Below are 24596 nucleotides of genomic sequence, written 5' to 3' on the forward strand. Positions count from 1 at the left end.
CTCCCTGCTCCAAAGGCAGTACTTGAGCCCATCAAATGTGTCTGCAAAGCAGGTTGTAAGGGACGGTGCAGCTGCTCAAATAACCTGCCTTTCACTCTATGCTATGGTGGAGACTGTGTCAACACTATTAGGTTGGACATTGAAGATGATGATGATGATGAAGACGAATATATCCTGCATGTCTGAAATTACTGTAGTGTAGTGAATCTCTTTGGGCGTAATTAACCATGGGCTCTATAAGAGGATAAGGTGAGGGTTTTGGGGTGACAATAACAAAGAGGTGTGTGTGTGTGTGTGTGTGTGTGTGTGTGTGTGTGTGTGTGTGTGTGTGTGTGTGTGTGTGTGTGTGTGTGTGTGTGTGTGTGTGTGTACAAACATTCCCGTGTCATTCCATCCATGTTTCATCTCTGTGATAACTTGGAAATGTTTGCATCTTTGACTAATACACCAGATGTTGTTGTGGTTGATGAAGAGTCCAGGGAAGTGTCTGTATTGGAGATGGCCTGCACCTTTGACCCTAGCCTAGAGGAAGCTTTCATGACCAAGGTCATTAAATACCAACCTCTCCTAAATACGATCTCAGAGCTGGGGTACAGGTGCAGACTATTTGTTTTCATATTTGGCAGCCTAGGACATACCCACAGGCTGGTTGCTAGAGGGTTTCAACAACTTGGAGTGCCTAAAAAAGAGGCAAAAAGGCTGGCAAAGTATTGTTCCGTCTCCGCTATAATCGGCAGCCGCCACATATGGCGGAGACGCTGTTACTTATACCCGTAGAGTACCAAGTGCCTTGCTATTGTATCATGAAGACATAATGCCATGATTTTGTAAATGTTACTCTACTGCACCTATACTATTTGTGTCCTTGTATGCATCTCCTTTGTGTGGACATAAATAAATGGTGTGTGTGTGTGTGTGTGTGTGTGTGTGTGTGTGTGTGTGTGTGTGTGTGTGTGTGTGTGTGTGTGTGTGTGTGTGTGTGTGTGTGTGTGCAGATCTACAAGCAGATCTACTTGCAGATCTACAAGCACACAACGCCTCGCGGTGCGAGGCTTTGTGTGCTTGTTTTCACTAGTTTAAATCATTTTTAAAATGATAACTCATGTACAGTAATTGGCCCACTGGCTTGTCACTTGTCATGATCTGAAATGGCAAATCTTTGAGTAGCAGCAGCAGTGCTATAGAGAGAGATCTCTCTATAGGGCCGTAGTGGGGCCACTGTGACGCATGTTTCGTCATAGTTTGTGTTTATGGACGCGCTGGGGCTCAAATTCATGAACGAGCTCTTCCGGTATGAACGCGCGTCAATACTAAGAAGCCTAGATGCGTGTGGTTAGTGGCCCCAACTGCAGTACCTCAAAACGGCCACCATGTCCATTGCGCTTCAGGTCTCACCCAGGGTTCTGGGGCACTGTCTCTAAACGCCGCATTGGCAGAACTCTCTGATACAAGGCTCTGGTCACAGCCAGCTCAGCATGTCATTATAGTTTGACTCAGGCCAGGTGTGAGTGTTTCCACCAGCCTCCCTGCAGATCCATGGTAACTTATCATTATCATTATCAACTCGTCACTGTCTGGCCAAAACCTCTTGACTCCATTTTTGAGTTTTTAGATTTTTTGGCATAAATCAGGATTATTGAACACCCTTTACATCTGAGTGTTGGTTAAAATACTATTGAACCAATGGAAAGAAGTAAAAAGTGCTTGGGACAAAACTTCCTAACTCCACACTTTCTGCCAAACCAGCTAACTCCACCCGATTGGCCCTCTCTTTTTTTTCTCATAAATATGTGCTATTGAACACCCTTTACGTCTGTGTGTTGGTTAAAATAATATTGAACCAATGAAAAGTAGTAAAAAGCCCTTCGGTCAAAACCTCCTAACTCCACTTGAGCTCATTTTCCCGAAAATTAACATTTTGGAATTAGGAGGTTTCGCCCGACAGTAGAGATATGTTGTTGTGTTCCATGGTAACTTGTCAACATCAACATCACTTCTTTCCATGTAGTTTATGCTGTTCTGTGCTGAACTGTGTTGTCATTATGCTCTGCTGTGGGCCAGTTAACGTATTAATGTGCTGCTTTTGAAGTGATGGTTTTGGGAGGAGGAGGAGGAATGGATTCCTGCCCTCGTAATAATATTTCTGTCATTCCGTGTTTATCCTGTTTGTTGTACGGAACCAGTTGTGCTAAAGAAGCCGCTCTAGCGATACATCATACTTTGATGATGGAGGTTGAAAATCCCTGTGCTGTGAAACTTGGCAAAGGAATGTCTGTTTGATTTGTCTTCTCCAGACAATATGCGTGGGTGGGTGGGTGGGCGACTGGGCCTTCAACAACACAACAACCATAAATCTATAACTGGCATGAGGAATTTAAAACCTTCTTTGCAGATTAGAGAGAGAGAGAGAGAGAGAGAGAGAGAGAGAGAGAGAGAGAGAGAGAGAGAGAGAGAGAGAGAGAGAGAGAGAGAGAGAGAGAGAGAGAGAGACACAGGGGGAGAGGGAGAGGGAGAGAGAGAGAGGTTTGAATGACATAAATCTGTTCAGAATTCCGTGTAGCCTCAGACTGCGTACATCCTAGTAATGCATGTTACAAAGCATTGCACACTCTGTAGGAAGGGATATGTCAGTCTCATCCCACATACTGTAGGAAGGGATATGTCAGTCTCATCCCACATACTGTAGGAAGGGATATGTCAGTCTCATCCCACATACTGTAGGAAGGGATATGTCAGTCCCATCCCACATACTGTAGGAAGGGATATGTCAGTCCCATCCCACATACTGTAGGAAGGGATATGTCAGTCCCTTCCCACATACTGTAGGAAGTGATATGTCAGTCCCATCCCACATACTGTAGGAAGGGATATGTCAGTCTCATCCCACATACTGCGTTCACTCACTCATTCCTTCCCCGTTACGAGGTCTGGACTTCAGCCGATAGGGCAGCTTGAAAAGTGGGCGGGAGTACTTGCCTTGACAGACAGACTCCTCCAACCAATCAGCGTAGCAAAACATCTGTCATCACAGTGCAGCCAGTCGGAAGAATGGCGAACGTATTTTCGGCCGCTGAACTCCGCTAGCGCAGTGGTTCTCAACCTGTGGGTCGGGACCCCCAGAGGGGTCCCCAAATTATTTTGGGGGGTCCCCAGATGTTAAGCTAAATGTTAACATTGTTTTCTCACACAACAGTAAACAAACCAACAAAGTTTAAGTGGTATCTGCACATTTCTGTGACAATTTTTTTGACGTGAGCGTGAGCGAGCGACTTTTCAAATGGGTCTGAGCGGCTTCGGAGCGAGGATTTTCCTCCGCTCCTTGGAGCGCCGACCTCCTCCGCTCCTAACCGATCCTGTTGGGGCCGCGCGCCACATGTTGCCAACAAACAGTCTCTCGGATAGTCCGTGGCAGCGCAGCCATCATGTGGCACCGCGTAGAGGAGAGGAGACAGAGAATTCCCTTTAAGATTTCACAAAATGTATCTATATCATCCACACAAGTAGGCTAGGCTATGTTATGTCGCCTCCCTCTCTCGGTTGTGGTGATTAGCCTAATCAATAACCAACAGGATTTAATATTGCACGTCTTAAAATACAATGCCTTAGGTTGCCTAGACAGATCTCCATCAAGCCGAGGCTCACATTACTGCAGGCGTTTGTGTTGGGAACACACTGGCGAAGGAGAAAGTGTTTCGGACATGGTAGCAAACTTTTTCCTTTTTTTTTTTTTTTTTTTGCTGCTTTTTGACGACCCTGAGCGGAGCGTGGAGTGCGCGGTGAGCGAGCGATACGCAAATCAAGGTGAGCGGCGGAGCGGGGGGGGAGCGGAGCGGCGGGGGGGTGACATGAGCGAAGAGTGAATGGTACCATAGACCCCTGGAGTGCGGAGCGAGTTTCCGTCCCGCTCCACTCCGCTCGTATGCTCTGGCATGTAGATCGGCTATTTTCACAATGGAATAGATCAAGTCAAACTAATGTAATGCCAACTCCTACAATTCCAAGTGCTTGTGCAGGGTGAGGGGGTCCCCAGTTAAAATATGATTATTTTGGGGGTCGCGGCCTGAAAAGGTTGAGAACCACTGTGCTAGCGCATAATCCTGTTCCTTTTTAATTGTTGTAATCGATTCCAACTCTGAAATAACTTCACTCATTGCTTGTTTTATTGTTTCAGCGTTAACTGTTACACATGTTGCATCGAGGGCAGCCATTGTTGTTTTGAAAATGCTGAAGCAAACATCTACGTCACCATCTACACATGGACCAATCAGAGGAAGCTTTTCACTTGTTGTGCGGACAGCAGTTGAAACGCGGTCACTGATTGGCCCCGATCAGAAAATGATCGGGGCCAATTCTCATACTCCTATACCCTACTCCTATACCTAACCCAGACCTCATAGGTGCGGAAGGAATGAGTGAGTGAACGCAGTATGTGGGATGGCCCGCCAGGCTATGTCAGGCTCGACTCAGTTGAAGTCGACTTTATTGTTTGATGACGTCATCACATTGACGAGGGGGTGCGTGAACGGGGGACAAAACCCCAAAAATGACTTACCTCTGGACGTCATAGAATAGCCTAAAGCAATCCTTTCTCCCTTAATACAGCTTTTGTTTTGATTTTAATATTATAAATTATCCATTGCAATTCCTACAGTAGGCCTACATAATGTTGGATCCAATACATGACTGACTGCACTGTCTGTTCATCCATTGAACAAACACAGTTGGAAAAGGAGAGGATCATTCTGTCCTTGACAATAAGCAATCCTTCTGTTTGATAAATGCTGTACACATGGAGCAAAAATAATTATAAAAATAATACTATGTTTTCTTTTTTTTTTCAACTTTCGTCTTTCTCTGGCGGGAGTCCTTTTGTGTAACAAAGTCGACTGAGTCGATTTGTTGACTTCTTGGTTAATTACGACTGTCAGGTCGCAGTTACTATGAGAAGCTCCACCGGCTGTCAGTCTGTCAGTCAGTCTGTCAGTCTGTCTAAACGTTACGTCACACTTTTACCCTAGTCGTATCTCTGCAACCGTTGGCCCTATCAATGCCAAACGTTGCACACACACTCCTTTGATGGCAAATCACAACCTCCACCCTCCACTAATTTCTCACATGGCCCTCTTCTAGCGCCACCATCAGGCCGATTTTTTGGGAGTCTTACTGGTGAGATGGGGTAACAGTTTTAGCCATGGGTTGAGTTGGAAGAAAGCACCCTTGCACATAACCCTCCCATCTCTGCTTTCCCTGCGGGTTCTTGGCCTCCTTGGCAGAAGTTGGCACCCTCTGGGTTCCTTGGCACCCTCTGGGTTCCTTGGCACCCTCGGGTGTCAGCGCCTCGTGTGACTCAGACAGCGTTTGTTTGGAGAGAAAGACATGACATGACATTCCTTTGTAGAAAACATAGAAAGAAAAAAAGAAACGTGGCAGATGATCCAGGGATTAAGGTTGGTTCGTCAGCTTTGGAGGTCAGCAGTGAGGACAGATTAGATTAGATTAGATTAAGCAGAACACAGAGACCCAGACGAGTGAAATTATAGACCAATGAAAGGTAGTAAGGAAAGAGTGGGTTGGAGATTGAGATTGACCCATGAGAACTTTAGTGGGAACATGAACTCACTGTGAGAAGATGAACAAAATGACAAAATGAACTCACTGCACTTGTGAATAGTGGGATCAAGCACATGCACACACCAAAGGGGGCTTGAGCCCCTGCACTTTTATCAGTCTGTAAAAACTGCCCTTTCCTCCTTTCCAGACCATAAATGCAATTTTTACTATAGTGAAAGAAATGCAAATGCCCTCTTTCCCTGCCATTCAATAGAATTGCCTTAATTTGTCCAAACTCTCCTGAACTTGAATGCAGCATCTTATGTTGAAAGAATTGCCCTCTCTGTGTAGAAATCCCTGACGTTACGCCACATCTCCAGTATAGACTTGATTATGCTTAGTTCAGTGTGGTTTCACACACCAAAAATAGCAGACCTCCAAGCTCACAACGTGTGGCACTGCAACACGTTGTGAGCTTGGAGGTCGTCTATTTTCGGTGCTTCCACCAAAAGGCCCTTTGGTAAATTCCAGCCCTTGCCTCCCTAACATTCTCTGCACGTCCCTGAGGGATTATCAGCTCCTGATCAATGCACTTATCTTATTTCTTCCTTAATGTATCATCGTCCTTGATGATAGGTTGGCCACATTTTATTTCACAAGATGTCTTGTTATGAACTGTGTGAACTGCAGTGGTGGACCGAGTATTCCACCCTGGTCATTGAATCAAAGCAGCCCAGTGGCTCTCAACCAGTGGTCCGGGGACCACCCAAAGTCCCATTTCACAAGTTTTCAAAATGTATAACAATCCTTTGAAAACAGCAGGCAACAAGCTCACAACGCATCAGATTGTCCACTTTGTGATGCGTTGTGAGCAACAAAGTAACTAGTAACTAAGGTTAGCCTTCTGGTTGGTCCCTGACTGACCAACCAGCAGGCTCTATCTGCCTTGTCCCGCCCTGGTTCCACCTTTTTTTATGTTGAATTTGCTGAAAATAAAAACATTTAAAAAACATGCTGAGTCACTATACTGCCACTGAGCAGCTCCATTTTACTGAGACCAAGTTTGAAATTAGAAATGAACACAGAATAACAATACGAATCAACTGAATTAAAATGGTAGTACGACAATTGGAAATATTCCAGTAAACACTCATTTACACAAGTAAATGTACTTTACACCACTGTTCATTTCCAGAACGGATGCAAAAGTGGTGGCGCCCCCAGTGGAGGACCCCTCCACTGCAGCTCACATAAAATGCCGTAACTGGGGCTAGGAGCGTCCGGGAGAGCCGGGGCCGGTACCTATTCGTCCGGCTCGGCGGCGCGGAGACCCCACCCCTCATTTCTCACATGGCACTCTTCTAGCGCCACCTTCAGGCCGATTTTTAAAACAAATTTTTGGACACTGCTCCTACAGTTTTAGCCCTAAAATCACGCAAATCGCTACACAGTATGTCTGCACTCATCCCATCAACATGAATCTGTCCCATATAGCGCCACCTTCAGGCCGATTTTTAAAAACACATTTTTGGACACTGCTCCTACAGATTCTGCCCTAAAATCACGAAAATCACTACTGCAGCATGTCTACACTCATGTCATCAACATGGATCAGGAATTTTTGCCCTATTTGTGGAGATAAGCGACCTACGGTCGCTTATCTCCCAATTAGGGAGTCTTACTGGTTTATGAAGAAAATACATCACAAGTTGAAATCCAGAAGGTTTCTGCCCGACAACAACGCTATGATTGGAGCAGCAGGTGGAGCGTTTAATTGGGTTAAAGACTTTTTATTGGATAGATTTATTCGTGTTAGAATTGGGACAGCCATCCTCAGGGCACTGTCATTGTCCCAGAACTCTGTTTTACATTATGATAAATGATGTTTTTCTCTCAAGTTCAGGGTGATATTGGAAGCTGAATGTTTGCTGAATGATGGAGTGTTGAGTGGAGATTGGGGAAGGATATTAATCATTATACACAAATACATAAATATATACAAGAGACGGTTAAGGTTGCAGAAAGATGTTCATATTTGTGGGGATTCAGACTTTCCTGAAACGTTTGTTCTTTTCTTTTCAGTGGTATATGAGGGAATGTAGAAGGGAAGGTACTGGAGCAAACAGACTGTTTAGGCCTTTTTTATTCTTTGCAGGGTCGATTTCAATGCATCTATGTACTCAAAACACACCAGAATTAGTGATTGCGACGCCAGGACGCAGTTACTATCAAAACCTCCACCGGCTGTCAGTCTGTCATGTCACGTCACGTCACGTCATGTCACACTTTTGCTCTACTCATATCTCCGCCACCGTTGCCCTTATCCATGCCAAACTTTGCGCACACACACTCCTTGGCTGCCAAACCACAACCTCCACCTCTCATTTCTCACATGGCCCTCTTCTAGTGCCACCATCAGGCAGATTCTTGCAAAAAACACATTTTTGAACACTGCTCCTACTGATTTTGCCCTAAAATCACGCAAAGTGGTACACAGTATCACTAAAGTCATGTCATCAACATGGATCTGTCCCATTTCCCATATTCCCTTCTGATTGGCTATTACTGCCTTCTAAAGTTTGTGTATGCGATGTGACGGTGGCTTATCTCCTGATTAGGGAGTCTTACTGGTATTAATGAGATGTTGTTATGGTTCATCCTCCAGGCATGCACACCAGCATCATATTAACAGTTCTACTGCCAGATTTAGGTATTTATTTATTGAGGGGCTCTAAACATTATTCTAAACCATTTTTTTGAAATCTTTTGAGCAAAAACTGTGTATCCTAACCCCTCATAGCCTTTGCATTGAAATTGCGAAGGATCTGACGTCATCGACGTAACCCGGAAATGGAGAAATGCTTCTGCGTTAGCATGACCGTCTTTAGCTATTGAAACTAGCCAAAACTTTACCATATTTCAGCTTCAGTTTGTCGGATTTTTATTCTGAAAAAGGTGGCTGTGGCGTGTCTAGGCTGTCCCATGAGCATAGTCGATAGGCTAAAATGCACGATTGAGCGTGCGTGGGGGCGCGCATACTCGCGTTTGTCCTACGCTGTTTGGAAGCTCGGGCTACGTTCTCATGCAGGCTATAGCAAACTCTGATGACCTTATCGTTGGCGCTCTCTAGTGGTATATTAAATCCAGTACAGCCTCCAACCATGTAAAGCCTGGTTGGAGACTGTACTGGAGAACTGAAAAATTAATAACATTCCTGGCATTATAAGTGCTCAAGCATATTGTAAGTTGGCTGAGAATGAGTTTGAGATGTTCTTATGGTTCTTCCTCCAGGTATGCACACCAGCATCAGTGATATTAATGAGGTGTTGATGGTCCATCCTCTCAGTGATATTAATCAGATGTTCTTATGGTTCATCCTCCAGGTATGCACACCAGCATCAGTGATATTAATCAGATGTTCTTATGGTTCATCCTCCAGGTATGCACACCAGCATCAGTGAGACCCTGAAGGAGAAGGGTCTGAAGCCGTCGCGCCGCAGCCTGCCCTGCCTGGCCCAGAGTCAGACTCACCCCATCAACCTCAGCCACTTCCTGTCCGTCCCCCTGAGACCCCCGCTGGCCAAGCCCAGCCATGACACCCTGGCACAGAGCATCAGCACCTCCTGCACGCTCCTCCCACCACAGACAGGTGAGATCACTAACTCCTCCCACCGCAGACTAACTCCTCCCACCCCAGATTAACTCCTCCCACCGCAGACAGGTGAGATAACTAGCTCCTCCCACCACAGACAGGTGAGATCACTAACTCCTCCCACCGCAGACTAACTCCTCCCACTGCAGATTAACTCCTCCCACCACAGACAGGTGAGAGATAACTAACTCCTCCCACCCCAGATTAACTCCTCCCACCACAGACAGGTGAGAGATAACTAGGTAGTGCCATAGTTTATTTGCCATAGTGATTATCTAACCTGCCGACGCTGTTCGAAATACAGTACTTTTGCTCCACTACAATTATAAGAAAACTTTAAATCACTGCCATAGTAAAAACTTAAATAATCCCAGCCTGCCAGTGATTCTTTTTTGTTTTCTTTAATTATCTATCCATCCCCCGATCAAGCCGATCATTTGATGACCAGCAGTGGTTCCCTATGGAGACACAAAGAGCCTGCTTTGTTCCCTATGGAGACACAAAGAGCCTGCTTTGTTCCCTATGGAGACACAAAGAGTCTGCTTTGTTCCCTATGGAGACACAAAGAGCCTGCTTTGTTCCCTATGGAGACACAAAGAGCCTGCTTTGTTCCCTATGGAGACACAAAGAGCCTGCTTTGTTCCCTATGGAGACACAAAGAGCCTGCTTTGTTCCCTAAGGAGACACAAAGAGCCTGCTTTGTTCCCTATGGAGACACAAAGAGCCTGCTTTGTTCCCTATGGAGACACAAAGAGCCTGCTTTGTTCCCTATGGAGACACAAAGAGCCTGCTTTGTTCCCTAAGGAGACACAAAGAGCCTGCTTTGTTCCCTAAGGAGACACAAAGAGCCTGCTTTGTTCCCTAAGGAGACACAAAGAGCCTGCTTTGTTCCCTATGGAGACACAAAGAGCCTGCTTTGTTCCCTATGGAGACACAAAGAGCCTGCTTTGTTCCCTATGGAGACACAAAGAGCCTGCTTTGTTCCCTAAGGAGACACAAAGAGCCTGCTTTGTTCCCTAAGGAGACACAAAGAGCCTGCTTTGTTCCCTATGGAGACACAAAGAGCCTGCTTTGTTCCCTATGGAGACACAAAGAGCCTGCTTTGTTCCCTAAGGAGACACAAAGAGCCTGCTTTGTTCCCTAAGGAGACACAAAGAGCCTGCTTTGTTCCCTAAGGAGACACAAAGAGCCTGCTTTGTTCCCTATGGAGACACAAAGATCCTGCTTTGTTCCCTATGGAGACACAAAGATCCTGCTTTGTTCCCTATGGAGACACAAAGATCCTGCTTTGTTCCCTATGGAGACACAAAGATCCTGCTTTGTTCCCTATGGAGACACACCTAGAAAGATGACATTGGAAATTGCAAGTGTGGTTACTGTGACGCAAGGGAGCGTTTCGCTGTTACTACATGTCATCTTTTCGACACCCAAACCCAACCATTACCCTAACCATTACCTTCCATTTTACCATGTGAATTTTCCCCATTCAAGTCAAAATGGGGACAATTAATTTGATAATAAATTACTGGCCATATATGGAGATCTCTGTGTCAGGCCTTGTCTCTTGTATGCCCATATATGGAGATCCCTGATGTCATCAATATTAAGCCCATATCTTGGAAAGCCCATATATGGACTATGTCAGTCTCATGTTTTCCATGATGTCAGACATCTATGATGTCAGCCATCTCCATATTTGGGAAAAGTTACATTTTTAATTAAAGTCAATGGTAAATGGTTTCCTTTAGCGTGGCGGTCGCCAGTGTTAGGCTGTGTGTTTATGGAAGACAGCAAGGAGTTGAGGTTCAATTAACGATGCTTATTATTGACTGAATGCAACGGATCACCATTGCCATGCCACATGCGATCAGTTCGTGCAGCGAGCGCGACGTGGCTGCGACTGTCACGCGCCGGTGCGATGGAACCAGCAGGGCGGAGCAACATCAACATGCTCTCCACCTCGGCATCGTCCAGCTGGAGCAAGGTGGTGTCGGACGCAGAGAGGGTGGTGGGCTACCCCCCCTCCCTGCTGCGCTGCCTACTGAGCCATGAGCTGGGCTACTTGGCCGCGCGGGTCAGGAAGCTGGCGGCCACCGACCACCCCTTGCTCGACGCCGCCGGGAGGGCGCTGGTCTACGGCGGAGACGACAAGGACCTCCGGACCAGGAGGGGTCTGGTGGTTCTGCTGCTGTCCAAGGCTGCAGGACCCGGAAGCAGCAGCAGCAGCAGAAGCAGCAATAGTAGTAGTAGTAGTATTAGTAGCAGCAGCAGCCTCCATGCTGCATCCTCCTCCAACGATCACCTCCTGGCTCAACAGCACATGGTCAGTGGCATCAACCCTCAACAGAACATGGTCAGTGGCATCCGGTCTCAACAGAACATGGTCGATGGCATCCACCCCAGCCAGCGGCGCTTGGCAGAGATCACTGAACTCATCCACGTGGCCTTCCTGGTGCACCGCGGCATCGTCGACCTGAAGGGGGAACAACGGAGCCGTGGCAGCTGCGGCGGCGATTCGGCCTTCGGCGTCGACCAACCGCCTAAGGAGGAGGACATGCGGTTCGGCAACAAGGTGGCCGTGCTGGGCGGAGACTTCCTGCTGGCGAAAGCGTGCGCCGGACTGGCCGGGCTCCACAACACCCAGGTGGTGGAGCTGATGGCGGGCGCCATCGGCGACCTGGTCCAGGGCGTCTACAACGAATGCTCCGCTGACGTCCGTGATGGCGGTCGGTTCTTCGACGCAGCCGCGTGGGAGGAACAGGCCCTCCTGGCCCACGGCTCGCTGCTGGCCAGGAGCTGCCAGGCGGCCGTGGTGCTGGCCGGTCACGGCCCCGAGCCTCAGAGGCTCGCCCACAACTACGGCAAACACCTCTCCCTGGGCCTGCAGCTCGGCGCCGAGCTGCGGACGCAGCGGCCGCCGCTCACCTTCCACTCCTCGGACGCCGTGCGCTCCTCGGCCGTGGAGCTGTGCCGTCACCACGGCGACCAGGCTCTGGAGGCCGTGCGGTCGTTCCCTCCGTCGGAGGCGCGCTCTATCCTGGAGGATATGGCCGCCGCCGTCACCTGTGGTCTGGAGCAGAGGTTCTACGACGGAAACAACGAATGTTCCACAAGGATGAAGGTTGACAATTTATTGAAGATCTCAGCAGAGAGAAACGGCATCTTGAAGATCTCAGCAGAGAGAAACGGCATCCAGCGTCAGAGCCCTGGCCTCCATGGCTAGAGATTTGGTCCTGTGGGGCAGAAGACCTCGCAAAGTGTCATATGGGACACCTCTTATACACCAAGATGCTCTCCCTAGATGGAGATACATATGAACAGGCTTTACTAAAGGCCTGTCCCGAAACCAATCTTTTCGGCGGAAAGGTCCGGTTCGACTACATAATAACGTCACTCGAGACTTCTGAAAAGCATTACACCAAATCAGAGTTTGGAAATGTGCACGTCGTATTGGTTCATTCATGGCGATACGATTCGATGAAATGATTCGAATAAAATCTATATAGTAACTATGTGTGAAACGTGTCAGTAGTGCAAATCTATAATTATGGATATAAATAAGTAAACACTGTGATTCTTTAGCAAATAAATGGACATTATATTTCAACACATTATGGACAAACCCACACCTTGACATGAACACAGAGATTACCGTAATTGCTGGACTATAAGCCGCACCTGAATATAAGCCGCACCAGCAAAATTTAGAACAAAAAACAAATGTTTACATATATAAGCCGCACCAGCAAAATTTAGAACAAAAAACAAATGTTTACATATATAAGCCGCACCTGACTCTAAGCCGCAGGTGTACTTCCTGCTTTCTGCTAGAGGACCCCTGGTGGCCGTTAGCTGTAAAAATCTACATATAAATCATTGTTGAAGACCAATATAACACTAACTAACTGGCCGTTAGCGGTAAAAATCTTTATAGGCCTATAAGCCACACCGTTTTATAAGCCGCAGGGTTCAAAACATGGGAAGAAAGCCGCGGCTTATAGTCCGGCAATTACGGGTACATACATTTATCGATAGACCAAGAGTAGCTATATGGAATGGAAAAGTATTTAAACCCCTCTTTTTCATTTTCCTTCTTAAAATTGCAAAATACAAGGCACAAATACTCAGTTTCCATACAATAAATTATTTACACTGCAAAACGATTCGATACCGATTATCTGCATTTTAAACGATACCGATACGATACAAAGCCATAACGGTACAATATATGCTTTTGCATAACGATACAGTAGATCATTGCAAATTGAAATACATTTTTCGATTCAGTTACTACATACATGGGCCACATGCGGCCCCTACCTTCAGTTACTGCGGCCCATAGGTTAATATCGGAATAGTGATATAATTATTATTGCAGCTGTTACAATTCTAGACATGCAAACATGACCCGCTTTAATTACTTCAGTCTATTCTAGTAGCTTAATGACTAGTACTAGTCTTTTTTTATGTCCACTGTCCAATGTATTTAAGTTTAAAAAAAAAACTATTCAGGATTCCAATTCAAAAATAGCAGATCTACAAGCTCAAAATGTTTTGCACTGTGACGAGTGTTGAGCTTGTAGATTGGCTATTTTTGCTATGTTTATATGCAATGTGGCCTTCTGGAGTGAGTGTGAAAATATTGTGACCCTCTCCATCATCAAAGTTGCCCACCCCTGAGTTACTACAGTATATTGTTACACCCCTAGTGTGTGTCATAGTTTTAGTCGAAGAATTCAACACTGCCTCACACCTGTGCCAGGCCAGGCCAGTGCAAGAGCCGTGCCAGGCCCGTGCCAGGCCAGTGAGCTCCAGTGCAATCTGGAGCTCAGACAGGTGTTTTCATGGCAGGCTGCACACGACCAGAATACGGAGCAGTGACCAAGGTGACATAAAACCACAGTGTCTGGACTGTGTGTCGCTGGCTGGCACCCCAGAGGCAGCGGGTTACAAACCAGGGACTTGATTGTGCCCGTGCAAGATATCCCTCTGTCTAGACCATTCTCTGTCTAGACATCTGAGCCTTCTCAGTGGTGTGAAGTTATGTAACCAAGTACATTTATTCAAGTACTGTACGTGAGTACATTGTTGAAGTATTTGTACCTTATTTGAGCAGGTCCAGTTTTCAGTACTTTTACATCTAGGGCGGCAGTGGCTCAGTGGTAGAGAAACCGTCATTAGAACGCGGAGGAGGGTTCCCAGTTCGATCCCGGGCTCCCCTAGAGTTAGTGTCGAAGAGTCTTTGAGCTAAACTCTAAACCATCTACTTGCTCCTGGTGAGCAGGTTGGTGCCAAGCATGGTTTCCTCTGCCATCGGTGTATGAATGTGTGTGTGAATGGGTGAATGTAATGAATGTGTGTGTGAATGGGTGAATGTAATGAATGTGTGTGTGAATGGGTGAATGTAATGCACCATCTCTGTAAAGCGCCTTGGATAAAGCAAGGCGCTGTATAAATGCACCATTTACCATTTTACTTCTCATCTCAGAGGCAAATATTGTACTTTTCCTCCACTACATTTATTTGAAAACTTGAGTTTGATTATTATTACAAAACATACATTAACCACTTCAACCTTTTAGCTGGGAGGGAATTCATGAAAATCGTGCACTCGGTGATGCGTTTTAGATTTTTGGCATGGTGTTAGATATGGGCATAAGGTTTTCAAAAGCTATCGCAAACACGTTGGCCCTCTAGTGGTCTTTTTGCAATGAATCCAATATTAGATAGGTATGGTTGAAGCCCCAAATAATTGATGGAAGAGTTTTTTTATGGATTCTGATAGTATTGGGTATGCTAAATAACATGCAAAAAAAAAAAAAAAACCTAACTCCTGGAAATATCATTTTCTATGCCCGGCCCCTTTATTAGTGGCACGTGGATTGATGCTGGAAAGCAGAATGCAATTCATTAAATAAATGAAAAACAGCAATTAGTTTCTGTTCAAGAAAAAGTCTTTTTTCTTTTTCTTTTTTCCATTAGCTCGTTCCACGCTGGAAGAAGACTAATGGTTCCGCTGTTGGCAGCTGAAAGATAAACTCTTGCCATTTATTTTTTGGAAAGGGTGCAAAGGAAATAAACAACCTGGGCAGCTTTCCAGAGCAGGGGGAATAATATAATAACCTTTCCTTTTGACTCTCCAGTCTGGATTCATTCCAAGAGCCGGGGGGAAACAAGTAAGACAAAAAGTTTCCGGGAAAGCCAGAGGCATTAGTACTGTACAATGTGTACATCCATGAGATCTTATCAGCACAAAGGACCGGCCCAGTCCATTGTTCTTATATCAAATGCTGAGCCCAGTCCATTGTTATTATCACACAATATAAAGCGTAGCGCAAGTTTATGCAGGGCATGGGAGTCAAGTTGCTGCTCAGCTGTAGCCAGATGTCAGTCAGCTCTGTTCTCATACCTCATTAACATATCTGCTGGTCATTATGTCACATGACTGCCATACTCCAATCAGAGCTCTCAATCAGTAGGGAAGGCTCCTTTAAATAGAGCTTGCTTTCCCTACCAATGCTTGGTTCCGAAGCTTCGGAATCATTTGCTGCTTGCTGCTGCTCTACTCTCTGGTTCTGCTCAAAAGCTTGGTGATACATATGGTTCTGCTTTAGATACTGCTTACTGCCGTGCTGCTTCAATAGCAATACTAGCCTGCTTTTATATCTGTTGCTATCACTATGCTACTGCTAACAGTATTATGCCTAATGTTAACTACAGCTATCATGATGCACTACTTCATTAGTTCTCATTTACGGTTTACTACTACTCATAACTTGAACAAGGTCTCATCTAAAATGTATTACTAGCATGCTTGCTTCTCAGAAGAGAAAACATTTCAACAGTATAGCATATGCTAACAGTGGTAGTAGTGGAAGCTTCAAATTGTTTGTAGCAACATAAGCTAACAGCATGCTTTGCTCTACAGTGCACCCCGAACCATGATGGCATTGGCTGTGATTTGTGCTGCCTAGAACAGTATGTGAACTGTTGTTCCTGCCCAGCTTCCAGTGCTGTTTATCTCCAGCAGATGCCACACTGGGTTTCTTAAATCTTAAATCGCAGGGCTACACTCTGCAAACACCAGCTAGTTCGGCAGCTAATCCAACATGTTGGCCGGTGTGGCCATACTCCCTTCAGATGCATGGCTCCATGCAGGGATTCCCATCCTGCTTTAAACAGGTGTAGCCTATGCTATTATTGATATCATGCATGGATGATATTCTGATGCTATTGCTCACTTCTAATATGCCTCTTTTCCCAACATTGCTGCTAATCATATACTAATGCTACTTTTACTCTGCAGGCAGGTTGGAACTACTGAGTATATTTGTGTATTAAGATTTATTATGCTTTGCTCATTCAGGAATCATGTCAAGTGTTTACAGGAGTAGCACTGCCCCTTTAAGGGCAGAGCATAAGGGGAGGTGGCTGTGTCTGGGCCTGTTTGGCCATGCAGAAGCCTGAGTCTGAGTGTTTGTTGGGGACCTGTCCTTGAGGAGGGGTTCAGCTAGTATTCGGTAAGAGTCTTGAATCAAATATTGATGCTTAGATATTTCAGTGGTACAGCATTTCAAGATGTTAGAAGTTTTATTGAGGGGGTTTAAATGTTTAATGGTTAACATATGCCCTTTCATGGGTGTAAGAACTTGTTACCATGAGAGAGAGTGTCATGTGCTACAATTGAATTAGTCCATATTCAACGAACTGCCACTACTTGGAGTAAAGTAGGTGAGATTGCGGCATTCAAGCGAGGATCAAACACGCTCACTCTCACACTTGCTTAAGTATGGAAATGAAGGTTCTTGCACAGGTGATTATTTGGCTTTATAAACACCATAGTTAATGTCCTATGTGGTGGAATGGTGGAAAGTTGATAAGGGAGGTTGTTAAATGGGCAATGCATCATGGGTAGTGTAGTCTATGTACTGCTACCATACACATTCACACTGTTCTCAGTCTAGCAGTGTTGCCAGGTCTGCCATTATAAGCAACTTGGTCTTGTTTCCCCATAACTTCTAGTTGTGGGTTGTTTTGTTCGGGCTTGTTCTGAAGTGAAGTTGCTTATTTGGCTTGCTTTCAACATCCTTCCAACATGCTTCCTGTTAGAATCAGCTAGTCTGTGTGCAGAGTGGGTTAATTCCCTTTTTGAGCCACATGAGATCAAGCAGCTACTGTGTGTAGTGTGGGGAGAGTTGAAGACTTGTTAGAAGGTTGCATGGGAAAAGTACAGTTGCATGATGGTACAGTTCTACTAAAAGGAGATCCTAGGAAGCTCTCCCTATTTACTCAGGAACCTTTGAGAGAGAGGTTTGAGTGAGAGGGATATTCCAGCATGGTGAGAGGCTTGTTCACTGCTAAATGCTAATGTTGGCGCATTTGGAACCTTTGAGTTGTATAGAGTAAGAGGATACATTCCAGCATGGGGAGAGGCTTGTTCACTGCTAAATGCTAATGTTGAGGCTAATGCTAGTAACTCAGGGGTTGTCATTGTCTCATGCTACAACGCTAGCATGGCAACACTGGAATAGCCATGTGAAAAGCTTGTTCACTGCTAAATGCTTATGTTAGTGGCTAACGCTAATGTCTTGTGCTACAAACGCTAGCATGATAACACTTAAGTGGCCATGTGAAATGGATAAACTGAGTTGATTATTGTATCTATGCACAGCCAGTACATGCTGAACGTTGTTCGGAACAGCGTTAAACACTTGTTCTGTAATTTTGCACACTGAAAGGCTCTTCGGTGTAAAAACTATTTACTGCAGGCTGGCTGTTGCTTTGACTCTACCATTTCTCTGTATGCTCAACTTATGCTCATGCTAAAGCTGCTACATGTCTGTTGCTAACATCATGTTTCATTTCCAGGCTTCTGCCATTTTGCTGTATGCTCAACTTATGCTCATGCTTAAGCTGCTACATGTCTGTTGCTAACATCATGTTTCATTTCCAGGCTTCTGCCATTTTGCTGTATGCTCAACTTATGCTCATGCTAAAGCTGCTACATGTCTGTTGCTAACATCATGTTTCATTTCCAGGCTTCTTTCTTTATCAGTTGTGCTGCTATGCTACAATGATCACATAATTGTGCTAATGGCTCTTGTTGCTGCTGCTTCAGTCAGATACTATCATGTGTTCTATAATTTCAGCTATTGCTAGCTCCACTCAACCTGCTGCTGCCTGCTAGCACAACTGCTAATAATTACAGCTAATGCTACTGCTAGTTAATGCTAACATCATGTTTATCATTACAGCTCCATGCCGGAGCTGTGGCATGCCCACTGCTACGGCATCAGGTTTATCATTGCAGCTTCATGCTAAAGCTGCTTCATGTTCCGCTAAATCGTGTTTTTCTATATAGCTTCTTGCTGAGGCTGCTACATGTCTGCTGCGAACATCATGTTTATCTTTTCAGCTTCGTGCTGGAGCTGCTGCATGGCTGCTGCTACAGCATGTCATTGCAGCGTTGTGCTGCAGCTTCTGTGTGTTTTCTGCTAACATGTTTATCTTTATAGTTTCGTCCACTACTGTATAATGCCATGAGGCCAGTCAGGAGTCGGTTGGCACTGCAGAGGGCATTGCTACTACAGCTTCAGCTAACGCTACTTCTGCTGCAACCATGAGCCTGCCTGCCTGTACTACTGCCTGCTGGCCCGCCTGCTTGCACGCTACAGATTCAGCAGACAGGGGAGTGGCTGCCTGCCTGTTTCATGAGCGACATCGATGTGTCGCGATGATCGAGGATTCTGGATCAAGGATACTCACCTGGACCTCCTCCCGAAGCCATGAAAGGCAGGTCATTCGTTAATCAAACTGCATCTTCATCTAAAGGCATAATTATATGGCTGATAAGTCAGATGTATTATATAGATTGCGTGGTTGTGGATGATAATAATAATTATAATAATGATGATCGTTGCAACAAGTCTCAAGATGATTCTAAGTATATTTCAGCAGCACCTTATGCTTGTATGAGTTCATTAATATTCAGCCGGGTGGTGCATCAAGGCAATCCAGACTACGTTCTCAAACTAATACTTCTTTCTGTCCTCTATGTCATGGTATCTGCCTGGCGTCCTCTGGCGAGGCAAGCTGTATCGGACCTTGGAAGGATGGCTACCAGAGATGCTTCCTGCAGCATCGAGGATGGCTCCACACCTGTACATCTCTCTATGCATACAACCGGGCTGGCTCCAACTCGGAAGTTATGGACGCTGATCCTCAGCAGCTATGAATGTTACTCGCCAGGAAGGAGGTCATTCTTGTTGCTCAAAAGCATGAGCGGCATTAAGTGAGGAGACGGTCGGCTAATTAATTGCTCAAAGGTGGTTGGCACGGTTATCACAGCTGTTAATATCAACTTCCAATTGCAGGGTCACGTCTACCTACAGTAGCATGGTGGGTAACCTCAAACAGCTCGCTCCCCCTTTAAGGGATGGGGCACAACTCGGCAAGCGTAGCTGATTCACTCTTCTTCGCAGTGTAGGATGGCTTAAGACCAACTGCTTAATACAATTTGGTTCTGCGTTAGAACCGCTCGCACACACAGCACAGCAAGCGTAGCTGACCCACTTTATACACTAATGGTAGGATGGCCTTTTCTTAATTTAAGAACTGCTTCTTAACGGAATAATTATTTCAAAGGTCGGCAGCGTCGCTTCGCTGCCTCTCTTAGCTATTTCATTTCACTAATCATAGAATGGTCTCTCTTTTAAGATGCAGCATGTATCTTTTAGCATAAAATAAATTTGTCAACGCAGAGATCGCAGCTAGCTGCTGCTACACATAGTTACTGCTAAGCTTAGGATGGCTTCTCATGGTTCAAGACTCTGCAGTCTTTTACTTTTAATCATGTAGAAGTCTGCAGTGGCGCTCTGCTGCTACACATAACCAGAGTCTGACTGACACAGGTTTTATGTGGCGTTGGGTTCCGTGTTTTGGGGGGTTTTAAAGCGCTCTCTGGTATGGCCGAGCCCTGCCAAGACAGAGAGCAAGCTCATTAGTTTTGGGGGGTATTGTTGCGTTCCCTGATTTTGCTTAGCATGCTCAGAAAAGCCTGCACAAAATTCAGGGAGCATCTCCGATCGCGGAGCCCTTCAAACGCCAAGTTTAACTGTATTCCATTTATGCAATAAATGGTTAAATATCCTTGCCAATATCCTTGCCAAGTCTATCTGTTCATTATGTTATTAATTGTTATATTCTTGACGTGAATGTTCCTGCCTAAAATAAAGCGTAGCGCAAGTTTATGCAGGGCATGGGAGTCAAGTTGCTGCTCAGCTGTAGCCAGATGTCAGTCAGCTCTGTTCTCATACCTCATTAACATATCTGCTGGTCATTATGTCACATGACTGCCATACTCCAATCAGAGCTCTCAATCAGTAGGGAAGGCTCCTTTAAATAGAGCTTGCTTTCCCTACCAATGCTTGGTTCCGAAGCTTCGGAATCATTTGCTGCTTGCTTCCTCCTCCACCCCAGCCTCCACCTTTGCATGATCACTCTGGCTAAGCTCAAATACTTGTGATTGTCTGATTAAGTTACATGTCAATGTGGTTAAGCAAGTACTGTGATCTTGACTAAGTTTCATGTCAATGTTGTTAAGCTCATACTGTGATTTTGTCTAAGTTCATGTCAATGTTGTTAAGCTCAATACTGTGATTTGACTTGACTATGTTACATGTCACGGTTATTGCTATTTGCTATTCTATCCCTATGGGGGGGTATTGTTGCGTTCCCTGATTTTGCTTAGCATGCTCAGAAAAGCCTGCACAAAATTCAGGGAGCATCTCCGATCGCGGAGCCCTTCAAACGCCAAGTTTAACTGTATTCCATTTATGCAATAAATGGTTAAATATCCTTGCCAATATCCTTGCCAAGTCTATCTGTTCATTATGTTATTAATTGTTATATTCTTGACGTGAATGTTCCTGCCTAAAATACAATTTACAATTCAAGCATTTAGCAGAAACTCCAGAGTGACTTACAACTAGAAAGTGTGGTTGCTGACGGTTGCTGACGTGACTATATTCTACAGTAAGCTAACTATCATGTGAAGCTCCACCAATTCATTCCCTATTGATTCCCACTCCCATTGATTCCCTATCCCATTGATTCCATCAATTTCCAATGGCAGCGGAAAGGTTTATCTAGTGAAAAGAAAGTTTCCCCAGCACTACAGTGTGTACACTAATCTAAGAACACAGGCAGACCAAGCACATGTTCAAACATAACAAATGCTATCTAAATTACATAATATATATGCTCATTGAAGGTGGGCAAGTGATAGAGTCAGTGCTATGGGCTAAGGTGGAGTCTGAAGAGGTGAGTCTTCAGGCCACGGCGGAAGCTAGGGAGTGAGTCTGTAGTTCTAAAGGAAGCTAGGGAGTGAGTATTTCTAAGTGCACCAGTCACCAGAGTGTTTATTCCACAGTTTGGGGGGCCAGGACTGCACAGAGTCTAGGACGAGTGGATCATTTTCCTGTTTTTCTTTTAGCGAAGGTTCTGTCCGCTTTCCTGTGTTGGCTGATCTGAGTGAACGGGTGGGGGTGTAGGGGTTGATCAGGTTTTGGAGGTATGGAGGAGCCATACGTTTGGCTGCTTTGAAGGCCAGCATCAGTGTTTTGTATTCAGTGCGGGCTGCAACTGGGAGCCAGTGGAGGGAGCGGAGAATGGGGGAGTGGGGAGGGAGAGAAGAATTATGCCACCCGAGCACCATCCAACGCCTATCCTTAACCTTTCTGTGAGAAGCATGTATTATGTGGGTTTCCTTTTATTATTTTTTTTAGTTTTGTTGCAGTGCTAAGCGCTCCAATACCTGGCTTTGTTGTTTTCTTTGAGCGGTTCTCCTGGAGGGAGCTAAGCTCCAACATCTGGCTTTGTCAAGTTCCACAAAAGATTTCCGGGCCCAGAAAATTAGAAGCGTGGCCTACATCTGGCCTAGATATGGCCTACATCTGGCCTAGATATGGCCTACATCTGGCCTAGATATGGCCTACATCTGGCCTAGATATGGCCTACATATGGGCTACATCTGACCTAGATATGGCCTACATATGGGCTACATCTGACCTAGATATGGCCTACATATGGGCTACATCTGACCTAGATATGGCCTACATCTGACCTAGATCTGGCCTAGATCTGGCCTACATCTGACCTAGATATGGCCTACATATGGGCTACATCTGACCTAGATATGGCCTACATCTGACCTAGATCTGGCCTAGATCTGGCCTACATCTGACCTAGATATGGCCTAGATATGGCCTACATATGGCCTAGATCTGGCCTACATCTGACCTAGATATGGCCTACATATGGCCTACATATGGCCTACATCTTGCCTAGATATGGCCTACATCTGGCCTAGATATGGCCTACATCTGACCTAGATATGGCCTACATATGGGCTACATCTGACCTAGATCTGGCCTAGATATGGCCTAGATCTGGCCTAGATCTGGCCTACATCTGACCTAGATCTGGCCTACATCTGACCTAGATATGGCCTAGATCTGGCCTACATCTGGCCTACATCTCTGGCCTACAAATGGCTCAAAGTTTGTTGTACGCCCAGGGTCCCACTGGTCAAGCTTTGCGGGATGCGCTGTGATTGGCCAACGCTTGATGAAATTAAGTGATAAACAGCACCGCTCACTTCACACTAGATGTGATTTTTCTTTCTTCTTCTTTCTTTCGTGTATCATCGTCCTTGATGATTGGTTCTTGGTTGACAAAGTTTTTTCACATTTCACAGCCATGGGGCTTGCTGTCGTCTTTATAGGTTGAAATGAATTGTTTATTTCAAACAACATATGTTCTTCCTTACAGTATCAACTTTATCTGCAAAGCGATCACTGAAATGGGTTTCGCTGCGTTTCATTCTTCTCCCTTTGCTCTCGTCAAAAATACCCGCAAACCTGGACGAAGCCGTACAGGTTTTCCAGCAAGACTCCCATGGGTGACCTCCTCAGCTCCTCCTCTTGGACCTTGTCGTTCCCCGGCTTGTTCTTGGCGTCGCCGCGGAGGCGGAGCGAGGCGTGAGCCAACGCCAGCACCAGCGGGAAGCTGACGCCGGCGGCGAAGAGCAGGACGGCGCGGAGCACCGACATCAGCCTGTAGCTCAGACCGATGGCGGCCACCACGGACCCCCTGGGGTACCGCCTCCTCAACTCCTGGAAGGCTGCCTTGAGGGCCTCGGCCCGCGTGGCGCCCAGGAAGAGGGCGGCCGCGCCCACGTGCGTGCCCAGCGGGTTCAGGAAGCTGACCGCCAGGAAGAACGCCACGGCCACGGCCAGGTAGTTGGTCTGGTAGTGGAGCAGGTTGAGGACCACCCAGTCCCTCGTGTCACTTGGCCCAGTCCCTCGTGTCCGGCCGGGAGAAGCGGTCGGCGCCCGGGAAGAAGTCGTCCCACGCCCTGAGAGGGGCGAGTCCAAGCGATGACGCCATCGGGTCTTCAGTGGTTATTGTAGATTATATTATTATAATGATTTATAACAATTATTATTGAAGATATGATCAGATATGCTGACAAGCTTGCAGCGAGAACACCTGTGCGTTAAAACCCCAGGGCAACACCGGGTCATGCCGCTACTGTTCTTTATACTGTAGCAAATCTCTGTCTGAGTCACTTTTATGCACATATATGGAAATCCCTGAATCATACCAAGCAGATTGGTTGAAACTGTCGCCCGTACATGGAGATCCCAGACGTCTCCCAGTTGGTTTGTCATCAGTGTGATGTCATAGTTCCTAGTGCACTCTGAATCTGTGTGAGTGTGTCTGAGTGCAAGTGATCCATTCCCTTTATGGACATACTGTATGGATTCCCTTCATGCCCTGATTGGCCATTGGATTGAAACAATTGCAACATGTTTCAACAGTCTGGGTCCGGGCAGACGTCTAATTGCTCTTTTGGGTGTCAATTTACAATTTACATTTTTGGCATTTAGCATCATGTAGATATGCTATATTCACAATTTTTGCCTCTAATATTTGACAATTTGGCCAATGTTTAATTTGTCATTTTAGAGGGTTAGGATGAGTTGAGTGAAAAAACACCGTTGCACATTAAGCTAATCATCTGGGGACCCCCCAAAACCCCTGGGGGTCCGGAACCACAGGTTGAGAACCACTGCCTTTGAGAACGTATGAGAACTCTCTCTCTCTCTCTCTCTCTCTCTCTCTCTCTCTCTCTCTCTCTCTCTCTCTCTCGCATATCAAACCGATGCTCCTTGTAATTAGAGTGGAGAATCACAGGTCAGCGGGAGTTTAATGGAAAGTTGAGATGGCAGCCAGACAGAGGACAGACAGACAGACAGACAGATGGCAGACAGACAGACAGAGAGACAGTTCATGACAGGTCTGCACTGTCTGCCACCTGTGGTTTACTGCT

General features: G+C 45.9%; 2 protein-coding genes across 2 annotated transcripts in view; both read left to right on the plus strand.

The window, feature by feature from the left end:
- ano3 (anoctamin 3) overlaps positions 1-24596 on the plus strand; it is a gene marked incomplete at both ends in the record, with an annotated part of 153238 nt that overhangs the window by 46134 nt on the left and 82508 nt on the right. The window contains one exon of the mRNA XM_080737314.1: positions 8990-9199. Within this exon, the coding sequence (XP_080593440.1) occupies positions 8990-9199 (210 nt within the window). The remainder of the gene's footprint in view (positions 1-8989; positions 9200-24596) is intronic.
- Positions 11121-12425, plus strand: LOC308293582 (all trans-polyprenyl-diphosphate synthase PDSS2-like; the record flags this gene model as incomplete). Its single annotated transcript, XM_080736171.1, has 2 exons — positions 11121-11402; positions 11520-12425. The coding sequence occupies 2 exons, from the start codon at positions 11121-11123 to the stop codon at positions 12423-12425; spliced, it is 1188 nt and encodes a 395-aa protein (XP_080592297.1).

This window comes from Nannobrachium achirus, assembly GCF_963921795.1.
Source record: "Nannobrachium achirus genome assembly, chromosome: 11".
Classification (NCBI taxonomy): Eukaryota; Metazoa; Chordata; class Actinopteri; order Myctophiformes; family Myctophidae; genus Nannobrachium; species Nannobrachium achirus.